The sequence below is a fragment of the Sturnira hondurensis genome, unplaced genomic scaffold, assembly GCF_014824575.4.
Source record: "Sturnira hondurensis isolate 20B ecotype Veracruz unplaced genomic scaffold, ASM1482457v3 Scaffold0003693, whole genome shotgun sequence".
NCBI lineage: Eukaryota > Metazoa > Chordata > Mammalia > Chiroptera > Phyllostomidae > Sturnira > Sturnira hondurensis.
In genome coordinates this window covers 8,943,944-8,969,189 of record NW_028076324.1, presented here as the reverse complement: position 1 = coordinate 8,969,189, position 25,246 = coordinate 8,943,944, and the positions used below count along the sequence as shown (strand labels likewise).

Below are 25,246 nucleotides of genomic sequence, written 5' to 3'. Positions count from 1 at the left end.
AATAAACACAGGATGTTTGAAGAACAGACAGACCACGCGGCTCAAACATGGTAAGGCGAAGGGAATCAGGAGAGAGAAGCCGGACCACTCAGGGCCACGTGGGCTTCAGCAAGAAGCTCGGGTGCTATTCTCAAGCACGAAGAGGAGTGAAATGACTCGACCCATGTTATATTTTCCAATGTCTGGCTATAAAGACGTGGAGGAAGTAGAACCCTCATGTGCCATTGATGGGAATGTACAATGGTGCAGCCACTGTGGAAAACAGCCCGGGGGTTGCGCAGAAAGTTAAACGTACAATTTCTATGACCCAACCATTCCAGACCTGTGTACATACACCAAAGAACCGAAGGCGGGGGCTGAAACATATTTGCACACTTGTGCTCACAGCATTATTCACAACAGCCAAAAGGTGCAAACAACCCAAGTGTCCATCGATGGATGGACGGGCAAACACAGTGTGGCCCAGCCAGACAATGGACTGGTACTCAGCCTTAGAGAGTGAGGGCATTCTGACACATGCTACAATGTGACTGAACCTTGAGGGCATTAGGCACAGTCACATGAGCCAGATACAAAAGGACAGACAGAGTGTGACAGCACTTACATGAGGCCCTTAGAAGAGCCAGGTCCACAGGGACAGAAAGGTAGTGTAGGTGCCAGGGGCTGGGGCTGGGGGAATGGGCAGTTAGAGTTTAACGGAGACCACCAGTTTGGGGCGATGAGGAAATTCTGAGGATGCATGATGGGGGTGGCCGCACAACCATGTGAATGTACTTAACGTCACTGAATTAAACACTTAAAAGTGGCTAAACTGGTGAACTTTATGTTATATATATTTTACCAAAATATACACACACAGTCTCTGGCTGTTGAGTGAATTCTGGACTCTCGGGTGCTGGGAGGGCAGAGAGGAGGTGTGGGCAGGCATCCCAGCTGGCACAGCAGCCTGGCCCAGGGTGATGGCCTGGGGACAGGCTGAGGGGTCACATTTAGTTAATCTTTGGGATGTCGAAAGGACAGGACTTGCTGAAACCATAATTACACTTATTTAAAATCTGGCAGGATACAGGGGAGCCTAGCATTCCCATCCGCTGCCACAGTGAGGTCACCTGGTTCCTTTTCCCACTTCAGTGGCCTTCCAAATGTCGCTGGCTTTGCTGGGCTGCCACGTCTGCCTCCCAGCACTGGCCAGCTAGAGAGAGACCCAAAGCCAGGCCCTGGAATTCCCAGCTCCCAGTGTCACCAGCCATTTTTAAACATTAGCAGGCTAAGGTTCAACTGGAAGGCCCTGCCGTACACATGACCCTGGCCTTCATCCTCCTCACTACACTCCTCCCAGGCACCTTCCTTGCTCCTCTCTCTTTCAGGCAAACTCTAGCCACCTTTCCCAGTCCACTTTAACGTATTTTCTGGAAAACCCTCTTTTGGCCCCTTGTCTGAACCTCTGTCCTAGCCCCCATGACACTGGACTGAGTCTGGACCTAGAATTACATGCAAGTCCAAGCCCCTCCCCAAGGCCCACAGGGCCCTGAGTGACCTGCCCCTGGCCCCTCCCTGCCCTCACTTTCTCCCTTTCTCACCCTCACTCACTCTGCTCCAACCACACAGGCCTCCTCACCGTGTCTGCAACATACCAGGCGCAGTCCTACCACAGGGCCTTTGCATGTGCTGAAATGGCCTTCCTGAAAATGCCTACCTGGCTCACTCCCTCACTTACTCATGTGTGTCTGCTCAAACAAGGTTTATGCGTCCGCAGGACCAGGTTTGACCGGGTCTGAGCTTAACATTGGGGAAGTTCGGTAATTTACCTCCATGTGCTCCTCCCATGAAATGTGACAGCGGAGCCTATGTCTGTCCAGTTATGTTACAAACTGCTTCTGCTTTGTGTCCCGAAGCCTACACCCCCATGCAACCCCAGTGTCAGCGCAAAGCCAAACATAAGGGGAAACTGTAATTCTTTCATTCAACTTGTACTGAGTGCTTAGGCTCTAGAGACAGAGCAATGAACAAAGCAGACACCAAGTCCTGCCCCATGAGGCTCACAGTCATGGGGTTCCTCCTAGCCCCTGAGGAGGGCCAGGGGTTGAGCTGTAGCATAAAGGCACTGGACTAGACTGAACTTGAACTTCCCTGTTAGTGTGGCAGGAGGGCCAGAACCAAAACTGCCCTGGGCGTCAGGCATTCTCTGCAGACACCCCACTCTGCCCCCAGAGCCCCAACAGCTTGGGCCCTCATGGCCAGTAGCAATGACAAGTGGCTGTAAGTATCCCCCTCTGTGTGTGACCTCCACAAATGCCCTTCCCTTTTTGGGCCCGAAGGTCTTAGTGCGGAGGTCCCAACACCCGACCACAGCCCTTCTCCCGGGGCTGTCTGGACACATCGAAGGAAAAAAGCCAGACGCTAGAGGTTCACGGCACCAAGCTGCCCCTGGGGAATGCTCTGGGAAATCTGGACAAGAAGTGGTGAACCCAAGAGGCAGGAGGGAGTGGCCGAGGTGACCTCCTGGATGCGGGCCTCCACCAGGGCCTCCCCCGCTTTGTCCTTCCTGACCGCTGCGTTCCTCGAGTCTGGACCACACTTTCCATCTCCCTCTCCCCCGCCTCCGGCCCCGCCTGGGCCCGAGCCAACCTGCTTGGGAGTCACTTTCAAAGAAAAGTTTCTTTTTTCTTCCCACCCAGCAGGCTTGTGCCCCCGCCTGCTCCTTGGCCTGGCTGCGGTCCCCGCTGGGTGCTGGTGGACAGTTCTGACCAGCAGGTCAGGGTAATGGCTTTTCACAGTCCCCAGAGTCCTCAAGCGCTGGGCTTGGGCTGTGCCAACTGGTGGCTTTGGGCTGGACTTGGGGTGTCTGGGAGGCTCCACGGGGACCTTTGCAAAGGCTGTTTTGGGGATATTGGGCCCGAGAAGCCAGTGGGGAGACCCCTGGAGACTGCAGGGCCCAGTCGGAGGCCCGCAGGCATGGACTCGTCCCGCTCTTGGCGGCCACACCACCTTATGACATCATCGCTGCGGCGGCCATTTTCTCAGCCCTCCTCCCGGGTTCCAGACGCTTCTTCGGCCTCGGCGGCCATTTTGTGCGCACAGGATGCTGCTGGCACGGCCGAGCGCCGGGCCCACCCCTCCCGGGTGGGGTGCGTGGGGGGCCTGCCCGCACGCCGCCCGAGTGTCCCGCCTCCCCCTCCCCCGTCGTCCTCTGCGGCCTCCAAGGGGTTAAACACGCGTGTGCCAACAGGGCGGCCCCAGGCGCCCGCCCGCTGCCAGCCGGGGCCTCCCGCATGCCTGCCCGGGCCTCCACGCCGCCGCTGCCCCAGCCACTGCCACTCGCGCACACCAAACTCCGGGTGGCACCAAGGATGTGAAAAACAAGGTTAAAAATACCCACACGCGCACCCTGGCCCCCCCCAATGTCAAATGTGTCAACACCCCCCCCCCCAGGAGGGGGGCTGACTTAAAATAACTCGCTGTTTACATTTGGAGCAAATTCTTGGCTTCTCTGGCAGCTAAGCCAAGGCCTCCTCCCGCCTCCCTGGCAGGCCCGCCTGGTGCCGCGGCTGCTGAGGGGGAGATGGGGCAAACCGAGGGGGGATCTCCGGGAGCCACATGTGCCCGCAGGCTGAACACATATGTGCGGGCCCACGGTAGGGGGCAGGCCAGCCCCGGAAGCCATCTGTGGCCACATGGTGGACAAAGCGGGCGGAAGTGCCAGAGGACGTCTGCCAAGTCCGGGCGCAGGGTGGGGGTGGCCCGGCTGGGTGGGTGGCTGCGGCCCCACCCGGCTTCCCCTTCCTTCCGACGTTTCTGCGGCGGTGTTGCTGGCCCAGCAGCCCAAGGGAGTTGGGACACCCGAGGCTGGCAGTCTGGTCACGGGAGGCAGGCACCGAGGAGAGGGCTCCAGGGCAGGGCAGAGTCAGCTCCATACTGTGTGGCCTCAGGCAAGCCCTGCCCCTCCCTGGGCCCAGCCACCTTGGAGTGGGGTCAGTAGAAGGGATCCCATCCCAGTTTTGCTGAGGAGGCAGCGGGAAGAGGTACATTGTGACCCCCCCTCTGTGTCTCAGTTTCCCTTTCTGCAGAAAGCAGATGCTGAACTGCACACGTGTAAGACTGTTGGATGCCTCCTTTTACAGAGGAAGGAATGAAGGGGCAGGGACCGAAGGGGCAGCACGTGGACAAATGGATTGGAGTCCTTGCTATAGTGCCAGTGCCCACATTTTTAACCTGCTGCCTCAAACGCAGGGTGAGGTTGGGCACTAGAAGGCCCAAACCTGAAGGAAGAGGGGCTAGTGGGAGACCCTGCCCCTGTGGCCTCTCTTCCTGGACGCTGGCATGCAGTTAGTGCTCAATAAATGCTTGCACATAGCTGGTACTCAATAGATGCTCGGAGACAAGTCAGTGTGATTACTTCAGCAGAGCCTGGCATACAGTAGGCACCCAGTACATGCTCACTGAATGAATAATTGGGTTTATCCCTACATAGGCTGACATACAACATGTGCAAAATAAATGCTTATTGGACAAGGGCATCTGAGAAACGCTGTAAAAACTGGGGGATATTCGGAGGGAAAGACCAGGTTTAGGGGGGTGTAGACTGCAACCAATGGTGACACAAGGGATTTCTGACAAGCGCAGGGCAAGGTGTGAAATGGAACCTAAGCACTGACCATCTCCCAACCCCTTGGTCCTTTGATAATCAGCACAAATCACCTTTTGAGAAGCGAAACTAACTGCTCCAGGTCCTGAATATCAGAGGGAATGGCAGGGAGAGCCCAAGAAAGTAACAGGAACCTGGCCTGGGGACAAGGAGGACTTCCTGGAGGAGGGGACATTTTGAATCGAGGTATTGATATGTAAGTAGGAGTTTGCCAGGCACAGAATGAGCTTGTGGGGAGAGAGAATAGTGTGTGAAAATAACAGCAATAATCATGACTTTCATTTATTGAGTGTTTATATGCCAGGAGCTACCCACAATCGCAGAGGTTGCATACCGATGTACAGATGGGTAGATCAAGTCCTGGGGAAGTTGGGCAACTCGTTGGCATGCGTGTGAGAGATAGCTGCACTGCCTGCTGCCTCGCTAAATGTGTCCGGGTCTGGCAGGGGCTGGGCTGGCACACAAGATTGTGCAGCGAATGTCTGAGGTGTTTGGCTCCAGCCCTTCTACTGGGCAGGTGAGGCCAGGCCTGCTTCCCCAGAGCCAGTTCAGAGCCACGGTGCTCACGCTGAGGGGCCTGGCTACAGAAGGAGCCCAGCCAACCTGAAAGCCCCCGAAAATCTGCTTTCTCCTCTCTCAATGCCAAAGGGAAACTGGGGGGTGGCCTCCCTCAAATGTCTCCCCAATATCCTAAGAGGATGGCGTCTAGGCTGGACAGGTAAACCCTTGCAGCTTCTTCCTGGGTGTTCCCATAATTCCCACTGATCCCAGCCACGTGCTCATTTCACGGAAACTGAGGCACAAGGAACAGCTTGGAGCCAGGCCAGCTGTTTCAGGGCCACCTTCTTGTTCCTGGGGTGTAAGAACCACTGTGGCAAGACTTGGCTCGTGAGTGGCAAGACTGCTCATGGCTTCCCTCTGTCCCTGATTGGCTGTGTGACTCCAGGCCAGTCTCCAGCTCTCCAAGTCTCAGTTTCCCCAGCTGCCACATGGGGCTGAAACTGCAAAATGTCAGCCTAGACACCTTTCTGAGCAGGAATTTGGCCTGACACCATGGGGGTTCCGTGGTTGTGGTCGCATTTTATAGGATCAGAACAGGCTCAGAGAGGCAAAGTCAGTCACCCAGTGGCCCATCCCAGTATGTTGGGTTCCTGCCTGCATGCCTTCCATGCCAGGGGGCTCCCTCCCCGCAGCCTCCTGCTTTACTGCTGCCAATCACTGAATCGACACCTACTGTTTGCTAGATGCTCATTATACGTGCTGAACAGTTATAGACTATCACCCCCACCTCACCAATGGGGAAACAGAATGGCAGGGTGGGACAGAAGCTAGCCCAAGCTCACCTGGTAAAACTGGGAATAAAAATGTAAATAACAGTACCTGTGCAGGTGGAACACCCAGCTGTGGGCTGGGCAGCTGGCAGTTGCCCACCAGGCCCGCCCAGAGCCCATGGGCCTCCTGGGCACTAGAGCCACATCCCAACTTGCCCGCTAACAACGTTCTGATCCAGGAGTGTCCCGGGTGTGTCTGGGTGCCATGCCCTTGCCTTGCCCCTTCCTTCCTTGCATATTTCCAGGCAGATGCTGCTCCAGGCAGGAGACAGGGGGCAAGAGGCAGGAGGGCCAGTGCCAGCCTCAGAAGGAGCTATGTTATGTGATTTGGGTGACTAATCTCCACTCTCCCACTAGGCCAAGATCAACAATCGCCACCAAATTCTCACATCTCTGGAATCTGCCTCTTCCCCGCAGGCCCCCATAATCCCTGGCCTGCATCAGTGCAGGGGCCCCGGCCTGAGCCTCTGAACCCTCATCCATGTCCCCCAGAGTCTGTCCTTTCTGCCATGGCCAGAGGGCGCCTGTGAGCACCTGAATCAAGTCCAGTCTCTTCTCTGCACATAGCCCCCAGGGCTCCCACCTCCCTTGGGTAAGAGCCTGAGTCCTTCCTGGCCCCATCACCTTCCTGCCCTCACCTAACTCCCTCTCCCTCCCTCGCTCGTTCTGTTCCGGCCACATGGACTTCCTTGCTGTTCCTCCTACACACCAAGTCGGGTCCTGCCCCAGGACATTTACACAGGCTGTGCCCTCTGCCTGGAATGCCCTTCCCCTAATTCTTTACACAGCTGGTTCCTCCTCAACCCTTAAGTCTCAGCTGCAATGTGAAGTTTGCAGACAGACCTCCCCCAAAGAGCCCATTGTTCTCTATTCCCTTGCCTTCTTTTATATTCCCCATAGCCTTTATCAGGGACTGATATTAGTTTCTTACTCATTTATTTCTTGCTCTTTGCTCATTTACCTCAACAAACTGTGAGCCCCAGGAGGGCTGGGTTTTTGTCTGCTGTGTTTACTGTGGTGTCCTCAGGACCTAGAAAAGTGCTTGGCACACAGTAAGTGCTTAATGTTTATTGACAACACAGCAGTCCTACTGGCTGAGCACTGAGCGTGTGTGCCCAGGGCTGTCCTAACTTTTTTGCGTGGTTCCACTCATGTTCCCATCAGTAGCCCGTGAGGTGGGCACATTTTTCAGGTGGGGAAACAGAGGCCCAAAGGGATACCATTTGCCTGAAGTCATGTGGCAAGCAGATGGCAGAGGCAGGACCCCATTACACCCCCCACCTTTCTTCACTGACAGCCCCCCATGGTTCAGATGGGAAACTGCTCTTCAGGGAGAAAAGGGATTAACTGAGCCCCAGAAGCAGAGTAGGGGAAGCAACTTGACCATCTCAATGCCATTGGGAAAAAATAGTGTGACAACAAAAATCAGTGACAATAATAATAATGATGACAACGATGGCACTGGTGAGTGCCGAATTGGCCAGGGTCTATAAAGTTTCCCTCTGTGGGTTCATGTCAGGTCCTGAAAGGGAGACTTGGTGGGGGGAGTCGGGTCCCTTTAAGAGCCTCCCCTTCCCCTGCTAGGCTCTGGCCCGCCTCCTTTTATGTAAGCAGGCCAGCTGCCCTTGCATAACCTGATTACATAAGAAAGCAGGGAACAGGCTTGTCCATCCGGCAGCAACCTGTCCCAGGCTGTCTGTGGGGCTAGCCTGGGGCACAGGAGAGCTGAGGCCACCCAGAGTGGCCACTAGGTGCAGCTCTGGCCTGGGGGAAGCCTTGACTCCTAGACACAGCATCCTCTGGGTGGGAGAAAGTGAAAGGCTTCCAGCCTGCGATTGGACAGGGGCTATTCCCATTACTCTGAAGGTGAAACTGAGGCCCAGAGAGGGCAAGCGAGCAGCCTGGAGCTGCACAGCCCGGAGTGGAGGGTGGAGGTGGCGGAGCAGGGTGAGATTCGGGCTGTGTGTAGCCTCAGCCCTAGCCTTAACCTCTCAGTTCCTCCCTCTACAGCAAGGCTTCAGAGGGGGCCTTCCTCAGCAAGGCACCAGTGGGGCGGGGCACGGAATCCAGGGGCCACACGTGCCACAGTAGGCGCTCCATAAATGAAGCCTTACACTTGGCACTGGGCCTTGCTCTAAACCTTTTAATTCTGTTAACTGGCTTCATCCTTGCTAGTTGAACTCATTCTACATTTGAGGAAACTGAGGCACAGAGAAAAGCGGTCACTGCCCTGGCCACAGTGAATGCCCACTCACAAGACGCCCCACCAGCCAGTGCTGTATAATTAATGGCACGATGCGCAAGGGGAGAATGCTGACTGTGTACCGAATCTGTGTACCAGATTGTACTGCATCTGCCCCCCAAACCCTGGGGGAGGGCACAAGGACCTTCAGATACAGATGGGGAAATCAAGGCACAGAGGGGAGAAGGGATATGTCCAAGGTCAAATCCAAGCCCTGCCATGCATGCGCTGTCTTCTCCCCCAGGTAGGCCTACCCAGCCCAGGGTCCAACCCTCTGACCACATGGGGTTGGGGTGTCTGGGCGTGATGCCTTCCCACCCCACTCTGCACAACAGTTCTTCCATCTTGGGGAGGGGTGGGGCTTGGGTGTAGAGGCGGTCCCTCTCCTCCCTCTTCTCTCTGGAAGCTGGCCCTTTAAGGCAGCAGGCTGCCAGGGCTTGTCCCGGGGTGACCCCAAGGGGCGGGTGTGGTCAGGAACAAGGGGCCCATTCAGCACTGCTGCTGCCTCCGGGCAGCCCACAGGCTGGGGTGGGAGGCTGGGAGGAGACCGACAAAGGCAGGGAGAGACTAGGGGTAGGCAGACCAGAGACAGGGACTGGGAGAGAAACAGCCAGACAGAAGGGGAGATGGCTGGCCTAGGGTGTACCTCAGCCTCCCCAGTTCTCCCAGGTTGAGGGTTTGAGACTCACCCAACCCCTTAGGCAAGCTGCAACCCCCAAAGGTACTCCTTGATCCAGCTGAACTCTAGTTCCAAGGGGCACTCCTGGGACATTCTGGGCAGGTCTCTGATGCACCCCAAAATGCCCCTTTCCAGGGAACTGTGTGCCCTCAGAGATATCAGACCTGGGTTCAAATCTTGACTCTGCCTCTTAGCTGTGCAACCTTGGGTCACTGGCTTTGCCTCCCTGGGACTCAGTTTCTCCACTGGTTAAATGCAGTTAAGTAATCGTCCCTACCTTGGTGAAATTATGGTGAAATGAAATGGTGCTAATAGTTCCTGACACTTACTGAGAGTTTAACTAGATAAGCCCTCGATGTGCCTGCAATTCCCTGTAAGCACCCCCAGCACCCACACACTCAGGCAGACAACCCCTGCCTCCTGCCAGATGTCAGCATCACCTATTACAGCTACTGCCTTTGACTGAGGACCTACTAAGCACTCGTGGCCCTACAACAACCTCTGGAAATGCAGCCAGGGTTCTGTGTCCCAAATCTAATAAACAACAGGCATAAATAAAGTCTAGACTCTTACCCACATTCTCACAACCACATGTTCCCACCACCTGCTCCCAAATACCTCACCCTACGCAGGGGCCCGCATTCACCTGGCTGCCCCCAAGAGGGCAGCTACTGCCTCAGCCAGTCTGGACGGACCTCAGAGGAACTAAAATCGACCTCCTTCCCCTTTGAAGGCATCTCTTCTGGAATAGTCTACTCAGTCACCAATGTCTTAGGACAGGCTTATTCGACTCTGACCTGAACTTTCTGGATCCCTGACTGCAAGAATTCTAGAACCTGCCCCCTGGATGTTCTAGACACCAGCTCCAGAAAATCCCAGAGCCGGTCCTTGGGCATGCAAAAACCCAGTGTGAGGAATTCTGCAACCAGCCATTAATGGTCCAGAATACAAGGGTTTCTTGGATATCGCTAAAGCCATATTGAATTAGGTAACTGATGACAGATTTGGGCGTTTGAGAATCTACCCTCACATTCTTGAGAACCTGGCTTGGGAGATGTGAAAGCTGTTCCCAGACGCTGTAAAAACTCACCTTGAAGAATGACAGAACCCACCCCAGGATGTTCTAGAACCCAACTCACAAAATTCTGGAGCTTGTCTGCTGGTGAGCAAAAACCCAATGCAAAAAATTCTGGACTTTGCTTCTGGACACCCAGAAACCCACCTCAGGAAATTCTTGATCCTGCTCCTGGATGGTCAAGAATACACACGAGGAATTCTAGATCAATGACACAGCTCTCAAGATTCTAGAACCATTTCCTGGGTAACGAAATAACCTAACTTCAAAGAATTCTGAGGCTTCCCTTAGAACGGTTGTTCTTGCTGGGGTGACTCTGCTCCCCAAGGGTGATGGGTGATGTCCAGAGACCTTTTTGGTTGTCACCTGCTCCTGACATTGAGCCAGGAATGCTGCTCAACACCCCCGGTCAGTCCCCTCCCCCACCACCGGTGACCCTGCCTCAGTGTCAGCAGTGCTGAGGCTGAGACCCTGTCGTTCTGTATTCAAAAGCCCCAAGGCGAGACCTTCTAGAATCCACTCCTTGCACTCTCATAGCTCATCGTGAGAGATTTGAGATATGCCTCGGAATCCTCCAGAACGCAGACATTCTATGGCTGAGCTTCCCGACATGGCAGCCACTGGTGCACGTGGAGCCAAGGGCCTAACATGTGGTCAGTAGGAATGGAGGCATGAGTGCGAAACGCACAGTGAATTCCTCGGCCTTCGGACGAAGAATGCAAAACATCTCCACAACTGTTTCATGTTGACCACGTGTCAAAATGGCACTATTTGGGATGTTCTGGGTTAAACAGAATAGGTTGTTAAAATGAATTTCCCCTGCAGGTTCACACTTGGAAGTATAGATATCAGAAAAAATGGTCAAGTATGTGGCTCACATTGTATTTCTACTGGACAGTGCTGTTCTGAAACTCACCGAGAATTCTAGAATCACCTGGAGGCCAAAGACCCCAGCTCTGGACATTCTAGAGAGCGGGCCTTGTGAATTCTAGAACCTGCACCCTGGCAGGTCTAGAAGCCGCCTCAGCTCTTGGCATTTGGCAGACTCCCCTGCCCAGCCTCAAAACTCCTTCCCCCTTGCTCCATCCACTCTGAGGAACGAGGGCCCCTCCTTTCCCTGCCTGGCCCCCCCACAAGTTGGCCTGGGACAGAAGATGGGTCAGAATGGACCAAAGGAACGGCCTTTATTGGGTAACCTTTGGCAGTGCCCTGCCCCTCTCTGGGCCTCTGTTTCCCATGGGACAAGACATCCACGTCCGCAAGTGCCCCCTCCCTCATCCCTCGCCAACCTTAACCATCTGTGACTTCCTGCCCACACCCAGCTGGAGGGAGGGGGCTGGCCTGGCAGCTGCCTGAGGAGGGGGGGCCCAGAGATGTCCCTAGCTGCCCTCGGCTGCCCCTTAACTCCCTGGGCAACGGGCCAGGGTGCCAACTGCAGCCCCACCACGCCGGGATGGCCGCCACAGGTGCAATGTGATGCCTTCCACTTCTGCTGGCTCCTCCAAGGGCTGGGCCCGGCCTGTGCGAACTAGGCACCCTCGTGGGCTGCCTCGGTGCCCTGCACTCGGTTGCACACGTGTAACCCCGGCACATGTGCAGGGGCGTCTGCAGCAGGACTTACTCACCGAGAGCTCTCCTACCTGAGCACTCGCCACGTGCTAAAAGGCTTCTTTCTCTTAGATGCTATCTGGATTCTCTTCTCCGGATACTCCCTGTGCTGATTTCGCAAAAGTAGAAGCCCAGAGATGAGCACTAACTTGCCCAAGGCTGCCCAGTGGGCAAGAAGGCATAGCTGGGCCTAGAACCTCAGGATGATGATGCCAGTGGCTGTGATAGTAATAATTTATTATATTACCACCACTGATATCACATTTATGAATTATTTATCATCATATACATACAGAGGCACCAGTATCTAGTATTTTGATTAAAACCAAAGAATTTTTTAAATTGTGCTATAATCACGGTAACATAAAATTTACTGCTTTAACCATTTTTAAGTGCACAGTTCCGCAGCATTAAGTCCACTCACAGCCCCTCACTTCCCAACGCTGTGCAGCTCCCGCCATGGGCTCTGGGGGGCCTGCTGCCTTAGCAACATCCTCACCTGTTAGTCCCTCTTGGCTGCCGACCGTGAGCCCAGAGGCCTTTCGCCATCACTATAAATACGTCGTCAGCTGGCGTCCGGGCCTTGGACTCGCGCAGCTGCCTTCTTTGCACAGGCAGACGGCTGGCACACCTGGCTGCCTGGCCCTGGGAAAATCTAGACTGCCAGGAGCCCCTCACCCTTCCACACCCAGGGACCCAGAGAGGTGACAGGGTGCCTGTCCTGGGTCTTAGGTGCCCCTGGGGGTTCACTGTGGGCAGAATGAGGTTCAGGGTCTCAGAGCAGAACTGAGGTCTCCCCTCTGCGTCCTGTGGCTGGGAGAGACTCCGGGCTGGGCCTCCTGCATGCTTTTCTGGGATCCCTGACTCTGAGCCCTCCATTCAGTGAACAGTTAGAATTCACCCCATTTTACAGATGGAAAAACTGAGGCTCAGAAAAGGGGGTGTATCTCACACAGCCTGGAGCAAGTATGGACACAAGTTGTGTCCATTATACAAAGAAATAGGCACCCTCATGCACCCTTTTGTCTACCCCTTTGTCTCCCCAGCATAGCACCCAGTGCTGTTAACCTGGGAAGAAGGTTAACAGGGGCCAGAAGACAGGGAGACCCTCAGTCGGGGCCTGGCTTGCTTCTCTCTGTGGCTCACAGGCTGATCTCCTTGCTCTCAGCTCCCACCCACCTCCAACCCTAGACCAGAGAGGGCAGGTCTTTGCCTTAAGTCACACAGCAAGCCAGGGGCAGAGCTGTGGCCGACCCAGGCCCCCTCACTCCAGGCTATGGGCCCTGTCTCCTGCCATCCCAGCCCAGGGTGCCCTTTATGGAGACCCTGGCCCCAGGTCTGGGCACAGCAGGCCCTTTAATACGGTTCAGCCCCCCTCATTCATTTGTCTACAGGGTACTCAGCACCTGCCCTCTGTATCACCCATACAACTGGGGGTACAGTCCCACCCGATAACCTCAAAAGTGTTTTTTAGTTTTTCTCTTTTAGGAGTTTTGAGGACTCACAATCCATGCGTTCTACTTCTGCTCTACCTATTACTATCTGTGTGACTTTGGGCAAGTGCCTGACCCTTTCTGAACCTCTGCTTCTTTATGGAAAACATAGGAGAAGGCCCCTCCTTCCCAGGGCAGCGGAGAGAACTGAACCAGTTGAGATGTGGAGTGGGCTCAGACAGGGCGCTCGGTGGGCACTCGTGTTCACAGTTACTGTTCACTTTGTTGTCATCATTGCTTCCTGGTCCCACCTAGGAGGGGTGGGAGCCCTCCAGTTTCTCCTGCCCTCCTTCTTGGGGCACCCTGGGCAGCCCATCTCCACTTTGAGCCTCCTGAGCTGGCCCACAGCACGATCCAGGGAGGCTGGCACTGCATGAGGCGGGAGCAGAAGGCCGGCCCACGGCAGCGTCAGCAAATGGGCACCAGCTGGGCTGGTGGCTGGGGCGGGCTGGCAGCTGCCCGGAGCGGGCGGGCCAGGCAGCCCCTCCCCTGCCCACCCCTGGCACTGTGCCCGCCAGCCTCAGGTTTCTCAGGCCACCAGAGGGGGCAGGGAAGCCTGGCTGGGCTTCAGGGCTGGGCAGGCGGCTTCCCTCTCTGGGCCCAGTTTCCTCCAGGCACCTTCCCAAACGCAAGGCAGGTTGAAGAGAGCCAGGCTCACCCACTCCTGGCCTCCCTACCACCCTCATCACCTCCCTCTGCAATACACTCTGCAGCCCCGGGGCCTTTGCACTGTCTGTGCCCTGCCTGGCGCATTCTTATTCGGTCCCTCCATGCCTCCTTCATCTTCTTCAGGCCTCATCTTAAAAGTCACCTCCTCCAAGCGTTCCTTCCAGTCTAGAGTACACCCCCTGGCCCCTCTCCACACCCCTCCCCCGCTTTGTTTCCCTGACATCACCTTTATTCACTTAACTTCGAATTCTTGGCTCTTTATCTCCTGCTCACAGTGGCCCCCCTCCCTGAAAAGTACACTCATTTAGCAGGCAGCCCCCAACACCCTGAGGGGAAGCTCGAATCACCCCCTCATCACAATACTGCCAGAGGTCCCTTAGGCCAGCCATGGGGCACACACAGTGTCTAAGCCTGGAACCAGGGCCGCAGTGGCGCTGGACAGATGCCTGGGGCACCCAAATTGGGCTCCAAGAGGTGCCCTGGGCTCTGACAGCTCCAGTGCTGAAGGGACCCTCTCCTGGCTAGTCTCATCTCTACACCCCTCAGAATAAGCCCAAGGGTGAAGGCCTTGGGTTCCCCTTTGGGACGTGGCCCCACCAATCCACCTGACACCCTTGGGAGAGGTGGAGAGGGTAGTGGGGAGGAGCCAGGCCTTGCCCGAGGACAGTGAAAAGGCAGCGTGTAAGGTGCCTCTGGGTCCCTCTGTCTCTCCAGGTTTCTGTTTGCATCTCTGTGAGTGTGTCTGTCCTTCCATCAGTTCTGAGGCCCCACTCCTGATGTTGAAGGTGGTCCCTCCTTTCAGCTGTATAGCAGGTGTCCCCCTCAACATCTACCCTGCACTCCTCTAGAGGCCAAAAGAGGCCCGTCCTTTCCCACTCAAATCCACTCCTCCCAGTAAGACTGAGTGAAGTGGACACTGTGCTCTGGCCTAGGCTGGGACCCGCCCCCTCCAGTCCCAAAACCCACAGGGTACGAGTGCAGAGCTGGTGGCTGTTTCTGCCATCGGACTGACATCAACCTGGCCCAGGATAGACCTGACTCTGGCCTAGAATGAGGACAAGGGTCCTGGGATAAGTGGCAGGGAGTTGGGGCTCAGTGGAGGGTCCTGGAGGGCAGCTTTGGTCCAGGGACCCTGTAGGAAGCCTGGGCTGCCGGACACCCAGAGCACAGACACAGCCCGGAGGTGGCCGAGCCGTGACGACCGGCTGCCCACACTGCAAACGACCATTTCCCTTCACCCCTTTCTGCCCCTGAGTATGGAAGGCTGGTGGTGGGGCAGAGGGTGGGGGTGTCAGCTCGGCAGCTGCCTGTGTCCAGATCCCACCTGTGCCCTCTCTGGGCTGTGTAACCTTGGGCAGTCCCTTCTTTGGGCTACTGTTTCCTTTTCTGTGAAATGAAATAGGCACAACAATGATTCCTGACTCATAGGGCTGCTGTGAGAATGGGGAAAAAATCGCTGAGCCCTCAGAAAAGATGCCTGACAGAGAGAAAGTGGAGTTAGGAGGTGGAGTTTTGAAGCACAAGTAGGAGTTTTCTGCAGGGGAAAGGCATTCCAGGCAGGGGGAAGAGCACAGGCAAGAGCCTGGAGGTGGGAAACTGTAACCGTAATGAGAATGGATGCACGGTAGCCATCCACGGAGCCCTAGCCCCACGCCTGGCATCTATGTTCACCAACCATGCGCACCCAACGCCCCTACAGGCAGCTACTTCCGAGCTTCCCAATTCACAGACATGAAAACCAGGCACAGAGAAGTTAAGCGATTGTCCAGATCAGCCGCAGCAGACAGCTGAGTTAGGGCTGGAATCCAGGCCCCGCTCTCACACACCGCCCTGGCGCCCTCGCTCCAGGCCAGCTGGGGCTGGGTCAGCTGGGCCCAGCGTGAGCAGGGCTTCCCCTGGGGTGATGGAGTGGGCTGGAAGCTGGGGCGGGGTGCAGCCTTGACCTTTCCTGGCCCTCATTCAAAGAGGTTGACCAGACTGGCCGTCAAAGGCCAGCGGTGAGGCTCGAAGGTGTCTGGGGAGGCCTGGAGGCCTGGCTTGCCTGCTGAGCTGAGGGGGAGAGGGGGCACGTGGGGGAGGGGAGGCGCCCAGAGATTGTGCTGACGCTGGCAGAAAACTCTGCTTCAAAATTTTATCAGCTCAGCTCGGAGGAGGTGGGGGTGGGGCTGGGTGCAGAGAATGAATGCGGAGGGGGAGACCTGGACCTGCATGGTAATGAGCCAAGGCAGCCCCTGCCCCCTGCCCCCTGTCCCTTGCCCCAGACAGTCACTTCCTCCACTTCTGCGCCTCAACACCCCCCAGCACTGCTTCACTGCCAGCCCCAGTGGGCTTGTGGCGAATTGCTGGGGGTGGGGCAGGGGGCAGGTGGGGTCAAGGTCGAAAATCAACGTCAAGGCTGGGAAATTCTGCCCTGCTCTTCTCCCTGGAGACCTGGAGCTCCACAGCCTCATCTAAGGGTACTAGTACAAAGAGTCAACATGGCCATTATCCCTCTTGTACAAAGGAGGAAACTGAGGCACGGTACAGTGATGTGTCCAAAGCTGCATTTGGAACACAGACACACAAGCAGGAAACAGTGGCCCTGGTTTTTCCCACCAGCACCTGTGACCTTGAAAGGCTGGATAACACATCTGGCCTCCACATTTCCATGTAGGCTGTGGACCACCTGGGATACCCCCACACCAGTCAATGCCCAGCCATCCCGCAGAGCTCAGTTCAGCCGTACCTCCTCTTCCAGGAAGCTGGCATGGATCCCCTTGCCACACACACATGGAAACTCTGTTGGTCTCAACCTCAGGCATTTAACCACAGAACCAGTAAACACCCAGGTGGAAGGGCTGAAGCTGGGGACACGGGACCAGAGAGGGTGGTGACCTAGCCAGAGTCATGCAGCACCCCAGCTTCCCACTCACAACACAACTGTGTGCCCCCATCAAGCCTCTGCTGGCAGTCTGAGAGTCAATCCACGGTTGCTCACAGCATACGACTCCAGTACCCGAGCAGCTTTCCCCAGAGGGATCAGACTGTTCGTCTCCCACCTGTCTCCCATCAGTCTCTTTCCTGTCCTCATCCCTCTTCCCACCGACCCCTGGGACTTCCCCTTCCCCTTGGCCTGCCGCCTCCCTTGGACAACGCCAGGCCCCGCCTCCCACATCAGACTTCACATATGCTGGCTCCTCCCTCGGACCCTGCAACTGTGCAGGAGCCCACTTTCCTCCTTGAACACCGGGGGCCCCCATTTTGCCCCAGCTTACCTCTCTCCCGCACGAAGTAGGCCAGGTAGAGGTCGAGCTCCTTGACCGCCACCCCGATGTGATGCGGCTGCACACAGAGCACTGGGTGGCCGCACTGCGCCGCCTTGACCAGGCGCTCGCCGTCAGTGCTCTCCAGGGGGATGCCCTTGAAGAGGATGACCATGACCAGGTCCAGGCGCCACACCTTGTCGGCCTGGCGCAGGCAGTCGATGCGGCGCATCTTGCCCTTCTGGTCAGGGTTGGAGAGCACGCAGCCTGGTGCCTTCTTGCCGGTGATGGCCAACACGAAGTCCTCACGGCACTCGGGCCGGATGTCCTTGCGCAGCTTGGCCAGCAGCCGCGATGCCCATTTCTGCTTCACTTCGGCCTTCTCTCCCAGCAGTTCGTCCTTCACTGCGCGCTCCTCATCCTTGGACATCCGCTTCTCGTGCTTCTTGAAGTATTTGCGCTTCCGTGCCTGCAGGTTGAACCACGTGTAGGCGAAGGCGCGCACGTGAGGCAGCAGCGCCTCGATGAACGGGTGGAACTCATCCTGTGGGCAGGTGGGAGAGGGGGGAAGTCAGGAGGCGCTGGAGAAGGGGACCCATTGCCCAGACCAGAAGACTGAAGCCCTGGGGCAACTCAGTAAGTGGGGGAAAGGCCAGGCAGAAATAGGCAGGGGGTCACTGCGGACCCCTCCACCTCCTGAGGAAAGTGGAAGGGACCCAGCAGCTCAGGAGGGACAGCCAAAAACCCATTGCCCATATGGGGAAATTGAGGCTTGGACTAGGTGGAAAGCCCAGGCCAAGGAACACATTCATGGAGGACTGTCTTGAACCCTGAGACAGGACATGCTGAGGGTTCCTGGAGGAGGCGGATGAGGACTGGGTGCACAGACGGGGAAACAGATTGAGACAATGAGGATGTGGTGGATCCATTCTCTTCCTGCTAAAACTGGGATTTGAAAGTACTATAAAGAACCAGATAGTGAATATTTCAGTTGCCACTACTCCATTTTGCACTGTTAAGTGCAACACAGCTGAGCTGTTAATGACTGGCACAGCCAGATATTCCAATAAAACTTTATTGACAAAACCGATGGCTAGCACTGGGCTCCCAAGGCTCTGTGTGAGCTCCAAGGTTGAGAGCAGGGCTGAGCACACAGTGGGTGCTCAGAGACTGCAGGAGAAACCAGGAGTGGGGAATAGTGCCTGGGGCTCCATTCTCAGACCCCACTGCTCAGCAGAGGAAGCTGACCCAGCTGGGGGTCCAGGGCCACCCCTGATGGGAAAAAAATGAGGACAACGGGCTGTTTCTAAAGATCACATGTACGGACAGGACTGGCTGAGGCCCACAGACGGAGACTAGGACCCCTGGATGTCAGAGGCTGATGGAAGCGTGGGGTCTCTGGCACAGGCCCATTGTACGGGCCAGGAAAGCTGAGGTTCTAGACACCAGGGCAGAATACACTGCAGACTGGGGAGCTCATCCATGGAGGTTCAGAGCCAGAGAGAGGAGCCCCTGAGGACCAGTTCACCTCACCCTGTCCCCCAGAGACCCATTCCGCTGATGGAGAAACTGAGGCCTGGGGAGGGTGGGACCTAGCCAGAGCTGTGACTTCAACATCTCCCTCCCATCATGCCTAATTGGCATTGCTGGGCCCCCAATAAGGAAACAGAGGTTGTAAGAAGGGACCCAGTCATGAGGGGCTTTGACTGGACCCCACACCCATCTGACTCCCCCCATGGAAGCAACAGCCCCAGCAGGGCCCCTTGAAGAGCCACAGGGGAGGCCCCATCCCCTTCTCAGAGGGCAGGAGGGCTGCGTCACTCTCTTCGTTATCTAGCAAGGGAAACAGTCCACAGAACATCGGGACCTGGTTTCTTAGCCTCAAGAGTGAGACGCTCAAGGAGAAAGGAAGACAGAAGAAAAACATCGGTCCCACCTCCCTACTCCTGCCTGGGCAGTGCTAGGCTTCTTGAATGGGGTGATAGCTCTTCCTGGCTTATGAACCCCATTATCTGCCCAGTCCTCAAAAGGCTGTATTAGCTGTGACTGTCAAACCATGGTTCTTGAATGTCTCCCATCTTGAACAATTCAGTTCTCGACCAAGTTCTTCACAAAAATGTCTCGATTGTGGAACAGAACTTCTGTTCTCAATCCGACAACCCTTTCATGCTGACACTGTATTTCTAATGGGGAAAAAATGATTCGGTTTTCAAGCAAATCGCTTCTCCAACAGCCTTCCGGAGAGAATTAAGTTCAAGAACCGAAGTTCCACTGCACTATTCTTATTGATGTGGTTATGATTACTTTGGTTGCTTGTGATCTTCCAGGGGGTCAGGGAAAGGCCTGAGGCTTTGCTGTACATTGCATGATGTGGAAACCGAGGCTCACGGAGGCGTGGAGACCTGGCTTAGGTCTCACTCTCAGGGCCTGTGTGAGGGTAAGAACCCAGGACTCCTACCCCTCCAACGGTCCTCAGGCCCCTTCCTCGGAACAGCCTGCTCTCTGTGAGGCTGGGGTCTCAGACAGAGAGAAGCAACTGCTGTGGACTCGTGGTTGGCTTTCCAAGTGGATGCGGCTGGGCGCAGTCGCACCTCCAGACCTGGACGCACATGGTACCCGCTTGCCCTCGCTGCTCTGTACTTCATCTTCCTTTGAGCCATCTCCGGCCATGGGGGGAGGGGGATGACCTCAGATTTCACTTATTACTGAGTCTCTGAAAATAGCCTTCTGCCCTCACCAGGGTGGGGTGGAACGGGGCTCGGCTTGTGCGCCCAGTTCCCCACTCCAATGTGCTCTGAAGCATGAGTCACTGGAACAACTGTGGCAGGGACTGAACCTTGGGTCCTTTTCTTCGGCCCCCACCCCGCTGACCTGCTGAGGCAGAGGGAGGACGAAGGGGCCCATCTCCTGCCAGTCCCTGTCCAACCCGAGTTGCCTGTCCTGCGCTCGAATACCCTGCGGCACGCCAGGCCCAGAGACAAGCGGCCACGCGTCCAGGGTCACACAGCCCATCAGCAGAGCTGGGCCTGGCGCCCAGGCCGTCTGGCTAGAGAAACTGGGGGTGGGGGGCAGGGAATCAATAGAGGCACAGGTCGCTGTCCCTGTGGAGGGAATGCCAGGGCAACGGCGTGGACGTTGGGCGGTGGCTGTCACCCAAGTTCTGGTGGTTCCTGGGGCCCTGATAAGAGGGAGCTGGGAAGAGGCAGCTGGGGTGTCAGCCAGCAGGGGCAGGCTACAGCCCCGACTCCTCCTCTCCTTGACCGCCAGCCTTTCTCTCTGAGCACCTCCCCACTTTTGAGCCCCTTTCCCTCAGTTTTTTTTCTTGGCCTGGGCTCCTCCTCCCTAAGCCCCCACACCTCCCCAGCTCCTTCCCTTTTTCCCCCCCTCCTCCCCCTCTCTGATCTCTATCCCCTCTCTGGGGAGAGGTGCCAGGGAGGCGAGCAGGGGTGGGAGCCCACGTCACCAGTGACCCTAGTTGGTCCTGGAGGAAGGAAGACAAACAGTCTGTAACTGGGTCATGGACCTGCTGCCCTGTCCTCTCTTGTCCTCCCCGGGAGGTCAGGCCAGTCACTCTCTTTGTCCCATAAGACCTGTAACAACCAAGGCCTCTTCTGCAGGTGCCTCCCAATGTCCTCAGTGGCTGACAGGGCAAAGGAGACAGCCAAGGCAAGCTAGACCCTGAGAATCCTCCCAAACTCCTACACATCCCTCAAAGCCCTATCTCCGGTGTTCCTTCATTTCCTGCTCTCCTTGGGGTTCCCTCAGACCGGGTTTGGACCACACAAACTGTGGGGTCTGGGTCCAGCTGTTCCTCCTCCTTCAACCTTAAGTCCCAGGGCTGAGGTGCTCATCACTAGGCAGACCCTAGAGGGGAATGAGGCGGGGTGATATTGGCCTCCATTTGCACCTTCTGTGTGACCCAGGAACAAATCACTGCTCCACTTGGGGCCTCAGTTTCTCATTTAGTAAAATGGGCAGAAAGGGGCACTGTGGCCTGTTGGGGGGCTTGCCTACTGCTCTGGTAACCAGAGGGCAGAGGGAGGGGAACAAGGCTAGGCCTTCCCCAGAAACCGCACTTGGCCCACTGGGACTTCCCAGCCAGAGAGGGCAGCAGCAGCCTGGAGGCAGGCCCCTGGGTCCGAGCCCTTGCTGGGCCCTATGGGCAGGACAACTGTGCATTGGGCTGGGCCCCTCTGGTGTCCCTACCACCCTCAGAGTCCAGGACAGCAAACCATCACATGGAACTCCAATTTCCACCAAAAAAGTATTCTAGGAAGGATTTTCTTTCTCCTCTGTTCATTCAGGAATCACTATGTTACCCACCTCCTAAGTGCTCATTCTCAACTCCTATGCATCCTTCAAGGCCCGGATTTCAACGTCCCCTTCAAGTGAAGCCCAGGTGAAGTGGCAGACAGCAGAGCTTACATGCAAATGCAGACTCATCTGGCACCAGGTTAGGGTTCCCAACCTAAGGTATCTCCTCCCCACAAGCTGGGAGCATCAGAGCTTATGAACAGCTCTATCTAATGAGGGAGAGAGTCACTCTGTAGTTCAACGAACATTTACGGAGTGCCTGCTGTGTGCCAACCCCACGCCCGGTGCTGGAGACCCAGGAGTGACCTGGGTTCGGCTGGCACCCAGATCTGCATCTGGGGCAGAAAGAGATGTGAAACAAACCAAGTGTGTAATAAAATGTCAGGTCCAACAAAGTGGTTTGAAGAAAGTTAAAGGAGTTTGAGGGGGCCAGGGAATCCCTTGGGGGCTGTTTCTTGGGGTTCATAGGGAGGTCTCTCATAGGAGAGGACGCTTGAACAAAGACCTGAAGGATGACGATCAGAGCAGCTTTCCAGGTGGAGAGAGCAACACCAGCACGTGCAAAGGCAGGAGGCAGGACCATGCCCAGAGCTTTATGGGAACAGTGAGGAGGCAGGTGAAGCTACAGCAGAGTGAACAAGAGGGAGAGTGGAGGGGTGAGGGCAGGGAAGGGACGGAGGCTGGTTGTGCAGGGACTTACTGGCCGGGCCACTGGGAGGAATCTGATAAACAGACCAGAGAGTGAAACCCCTGCAACAAACTGGCAAGTGAGTGTGAGCCGGGAACTCTGACTTCTTGTCTGGTATCCCAGGGAGAGGATGGGGGCTGAGCCAAAGGCATGGTGTCCAGGAGGTCATGTGTTTTGGAGGCTGAGCATTTACTGTGCCCACTGCCTGGAAGGAGAGAATGAGGCACTGAGCATTGGAGCCACTGGTCCAAAGTCACACAGCCAGGAAGGAGCAGTGCTGGGACGTGCACCTGAGCCCCTGCAGGCCTCCTGACTCCTCAGCCCCACTGCTGGGGCTGCAGTCTGACCCCAGCCTTGGAGCTCCCAGCGATGCCCACTCTGCACTCCCCATGATCCCTCTGAACTCTGTGTGGCTCCCTTCCCCTGCTCCATCCTGGACCACCTGCCACCACCTCCTCCTCCTCCTGGGAGGGGGCCCCACTGTCCTGTGTTGTCCCCATGTTTCCTGCCCACCCCACATCTAGACTGCAGCCCTCTAGGAGAGGGGTTTGATCTGTGTCGTTCACTGTGGTGTCCCCAGAGTCCAGAGCAGTGAAGGAACAATCTCATCCTGCCCTGGCTGGTGTAGCTCAGTGGACTGAGTGTGGGCCTGCGAACCACACGATTACGGTTCAATTCCCAGTCAGGACACATGCCTGGGTTGCAGGCCAGTCCCCAGCAGGGGACTCACAAGAGGCAGCCATACACTGATATTTCTCTCCTTCCCATCCCCTCTAAAGATAAATAAATAAAATATTTTTAAAAACCAATCTCATCCTTTGCCTGTTGGCCCCGTTCACACACCCCAGCTGACAAAGGCTGCTGGTCTGGCCAAACTTGGGGAGACCCTGGACAGGGCTGGCCTGGGAGGAATGGTCAACAGAAAAATCCTCATGGGTCAAAGCTCCAGTTTTTCTGGGGTCAATGCTATCCACAGTTATTTGCTGTCTACTGTATACCAGTCACTGTTTGAAGGCAAGGAGTCGGAGGAAGGCATAATTATCTCCCACTGGGGGACACAGGGAGAGAGGCTGAGGCCCAAAGAGATTCAAGTGCCTTCTCTCAACTGGCAGAACCGTCCATCCATTCCCCCGCCCATCCGTCCATTCATGCAACAAATATTTATGAGCACCAACTGTGTGCCAGACCCTGTGCCCAGCACCTCAGAGGTGTCCTGCTTCCTTGAATGCTTAGGCAGCCTGAGGATTTGAGGGTCACTGGCCACTTCCTTGCACTGGGAGGGTACTGAGGCATGGAGGGCTTGGTCACCACCCAGAGTCATATAACTGGAAAGGGGACTCCATTCTGAGCCTCCTGAGCAAGATTTGCATGCAGATCTGAGGCATCCTAGGTGTCTGCTACCCACCCCCCATCTGTGGGGGTCCTGTCCTCTCAGGTGTGGTGTGAGTGTGCATGGGAGTGTTGGGGTGCCCGTGCACTGGCTGCAGATCAACACTCGCCTAGGTGTGTGAACCTGAGCAGGGGCTGCCTGGGGCAGGAGGCCCCAGGACTCAGCATTTCCCATCCATTTTGTCCTGAGACAGGGAGGGAGGGAGGCTCAGGTGGAGAGAGAGAAGAGATGAAGAGACAGAGAGACAGAGGGAGACAGACAGATAAGACAGAAGGAGGGAGGGAGGAGGAGAGGGAGAGGGAGGGGGAGAAGGGAAAGATAGATGGGTGGGAGGAGAGAGGGAGAGAGGGAGAGAGAGAGAGAGAGAGAGAGAGAGAGGGAGAGAGGGAGAGAGGGAGAGAGGGAGAGAGGGAGAGAGGGAGAGAGGGAGAGAGGGAGAGAGGGAGAGAGGGAGAGAGAGAAAGGGAGAGAGGGAGAGAGAACGCTGACTAGGCCAGAATCCCAGCTTCGAGATTTACAAGGCACTGGGCCCTGGTGCTGAGGCACCTCCACTGCGGAGAAGGGAGGGGGAGAGATACAGACTCGGAGGGAGGGAACGGGAGACACAAAGACCTGGAGCGAGGCTGTGCCTTCTACAGGACGTAGTGGGCACACAGAGAGTCCCCACCCGCCCAGGTCTGGCTACCCAACCAGAGGCACGGGCCACGCTGTGCTGTTCTGGGCAGGCCCTGGCCCTTTCTGGTCTTGGCCCCCTTCCCGGCCCAGAGGCACTGGGGAAGCCTGACCCTCACACCAGGCCTAGACCTCACTGCATTTTGCCTCCCCCTCACTCCCATGGGAGGTGCTTAATAAAGATCTACTAAAAGAAACAAAAGTCAGGGCCCTCTCTCAGCCTCAGTCTCCCTGCTGGAGAAACGGCAGTAAAGGGAGTGCCTCCCTGAGAAGGACCCAGGTGAAGGAATGAAGGAAAGAATGAATGAATGAGGGAGGGGGCCCTGGCGGCTACACTCGCTGGCTGTGGCCCCGGGGAATCCTGGGCACTGCAGCCAAGAGAGATTTGGCCCCAAACCCGGAATAACTAACGTGGCGGTGGCAGCAGGCAGAAGGGAGGCAGGGAGGGAGGCCCAGAGTGGGGCAAGCGCAGGGAGGCCGGCCTTCCCGCCGGCAGGATTTATGGAAGTAACGGCTGCTCCACACAGTTCCTCTTAAGAGTAAAAGTGAAAAAGCGCTTGAGTCACCGCCATTGAAACAAGGACAGGGCTCCCAGAATACTTCAGGGCCACCACCACCCCTTGGTGGGCAGGGCTGGGAGCACAGGACAGCTCGCACCAGAGGTGCAGCCCCCAAACCAGTCTCAGCTCCTAGGAGGATCCGGGTCAGATCAGTCACATCGGCTAAAACGGAGCTATTTTAGGCCGGACTCAGGTTGTAAAATTAGTCAAGTCAAGAGGGGAGATGGAGGCCTGGAGACTGAGGGACACAGGGAGAGACAGACGGGGCAAAGAGAGAGACACAAACAGGGGGAAGATGGTGAGAAACAGAGGTGTTGCGAGGGAGAGGGACGACAGAGACAGAAAGATGAAATGACGAGGACAGAGAGGGGCAGAGAGAGATAGGGAGAACAGACACGGAGAGAAGGAGGCAGGGAGAGAGAAGGACAGAGAGAAATGGGGTGGGGGCAGATTGGGGAGACTGAACCAGACAACCGGGGAGGGGGTCCTGCAGGGGTGGTCAGGGTCCTCCCAGGTCTCCCAGCTTGAGACGCCAGACTGCGCTGGGCCTGCAAGGAGCTACAGGGATTAAACTGAGGCTTGGCGGGGGTGGGGCTTCCTTCCGGGGTGGGGGGCACAGGGGAGAATAAACAGAGGAG

The 25,246-nt window shown here is 56.3% G+C and overlaps 1 protein-coding gene across 4 annotated transcripts in view; it reads right to left on the bottom strand.

Moving 5' to 3' along the window:
- Positions 1-25,246, bottom strand: part of NFIC (nuclear factor I C) — a 67,287-nt gene that overhangs the window by 33,474 nt on the left and 8,567 nt on the right. For all 4 annotated transcript variants that reach the window (XM_037042503.1, XM_037042502.1, XM_037042504.1 and 1 more), the window contains exon 2: positions 16,997-17,528. In XM_037042503.1, coding sequence (XP_036898398.1) covers positions 16,997-17,528 — 532 coding nt within the window. The remainder of the gene's footprint in view (positions 1-16,996; positions 17,529-25,246) is intronic.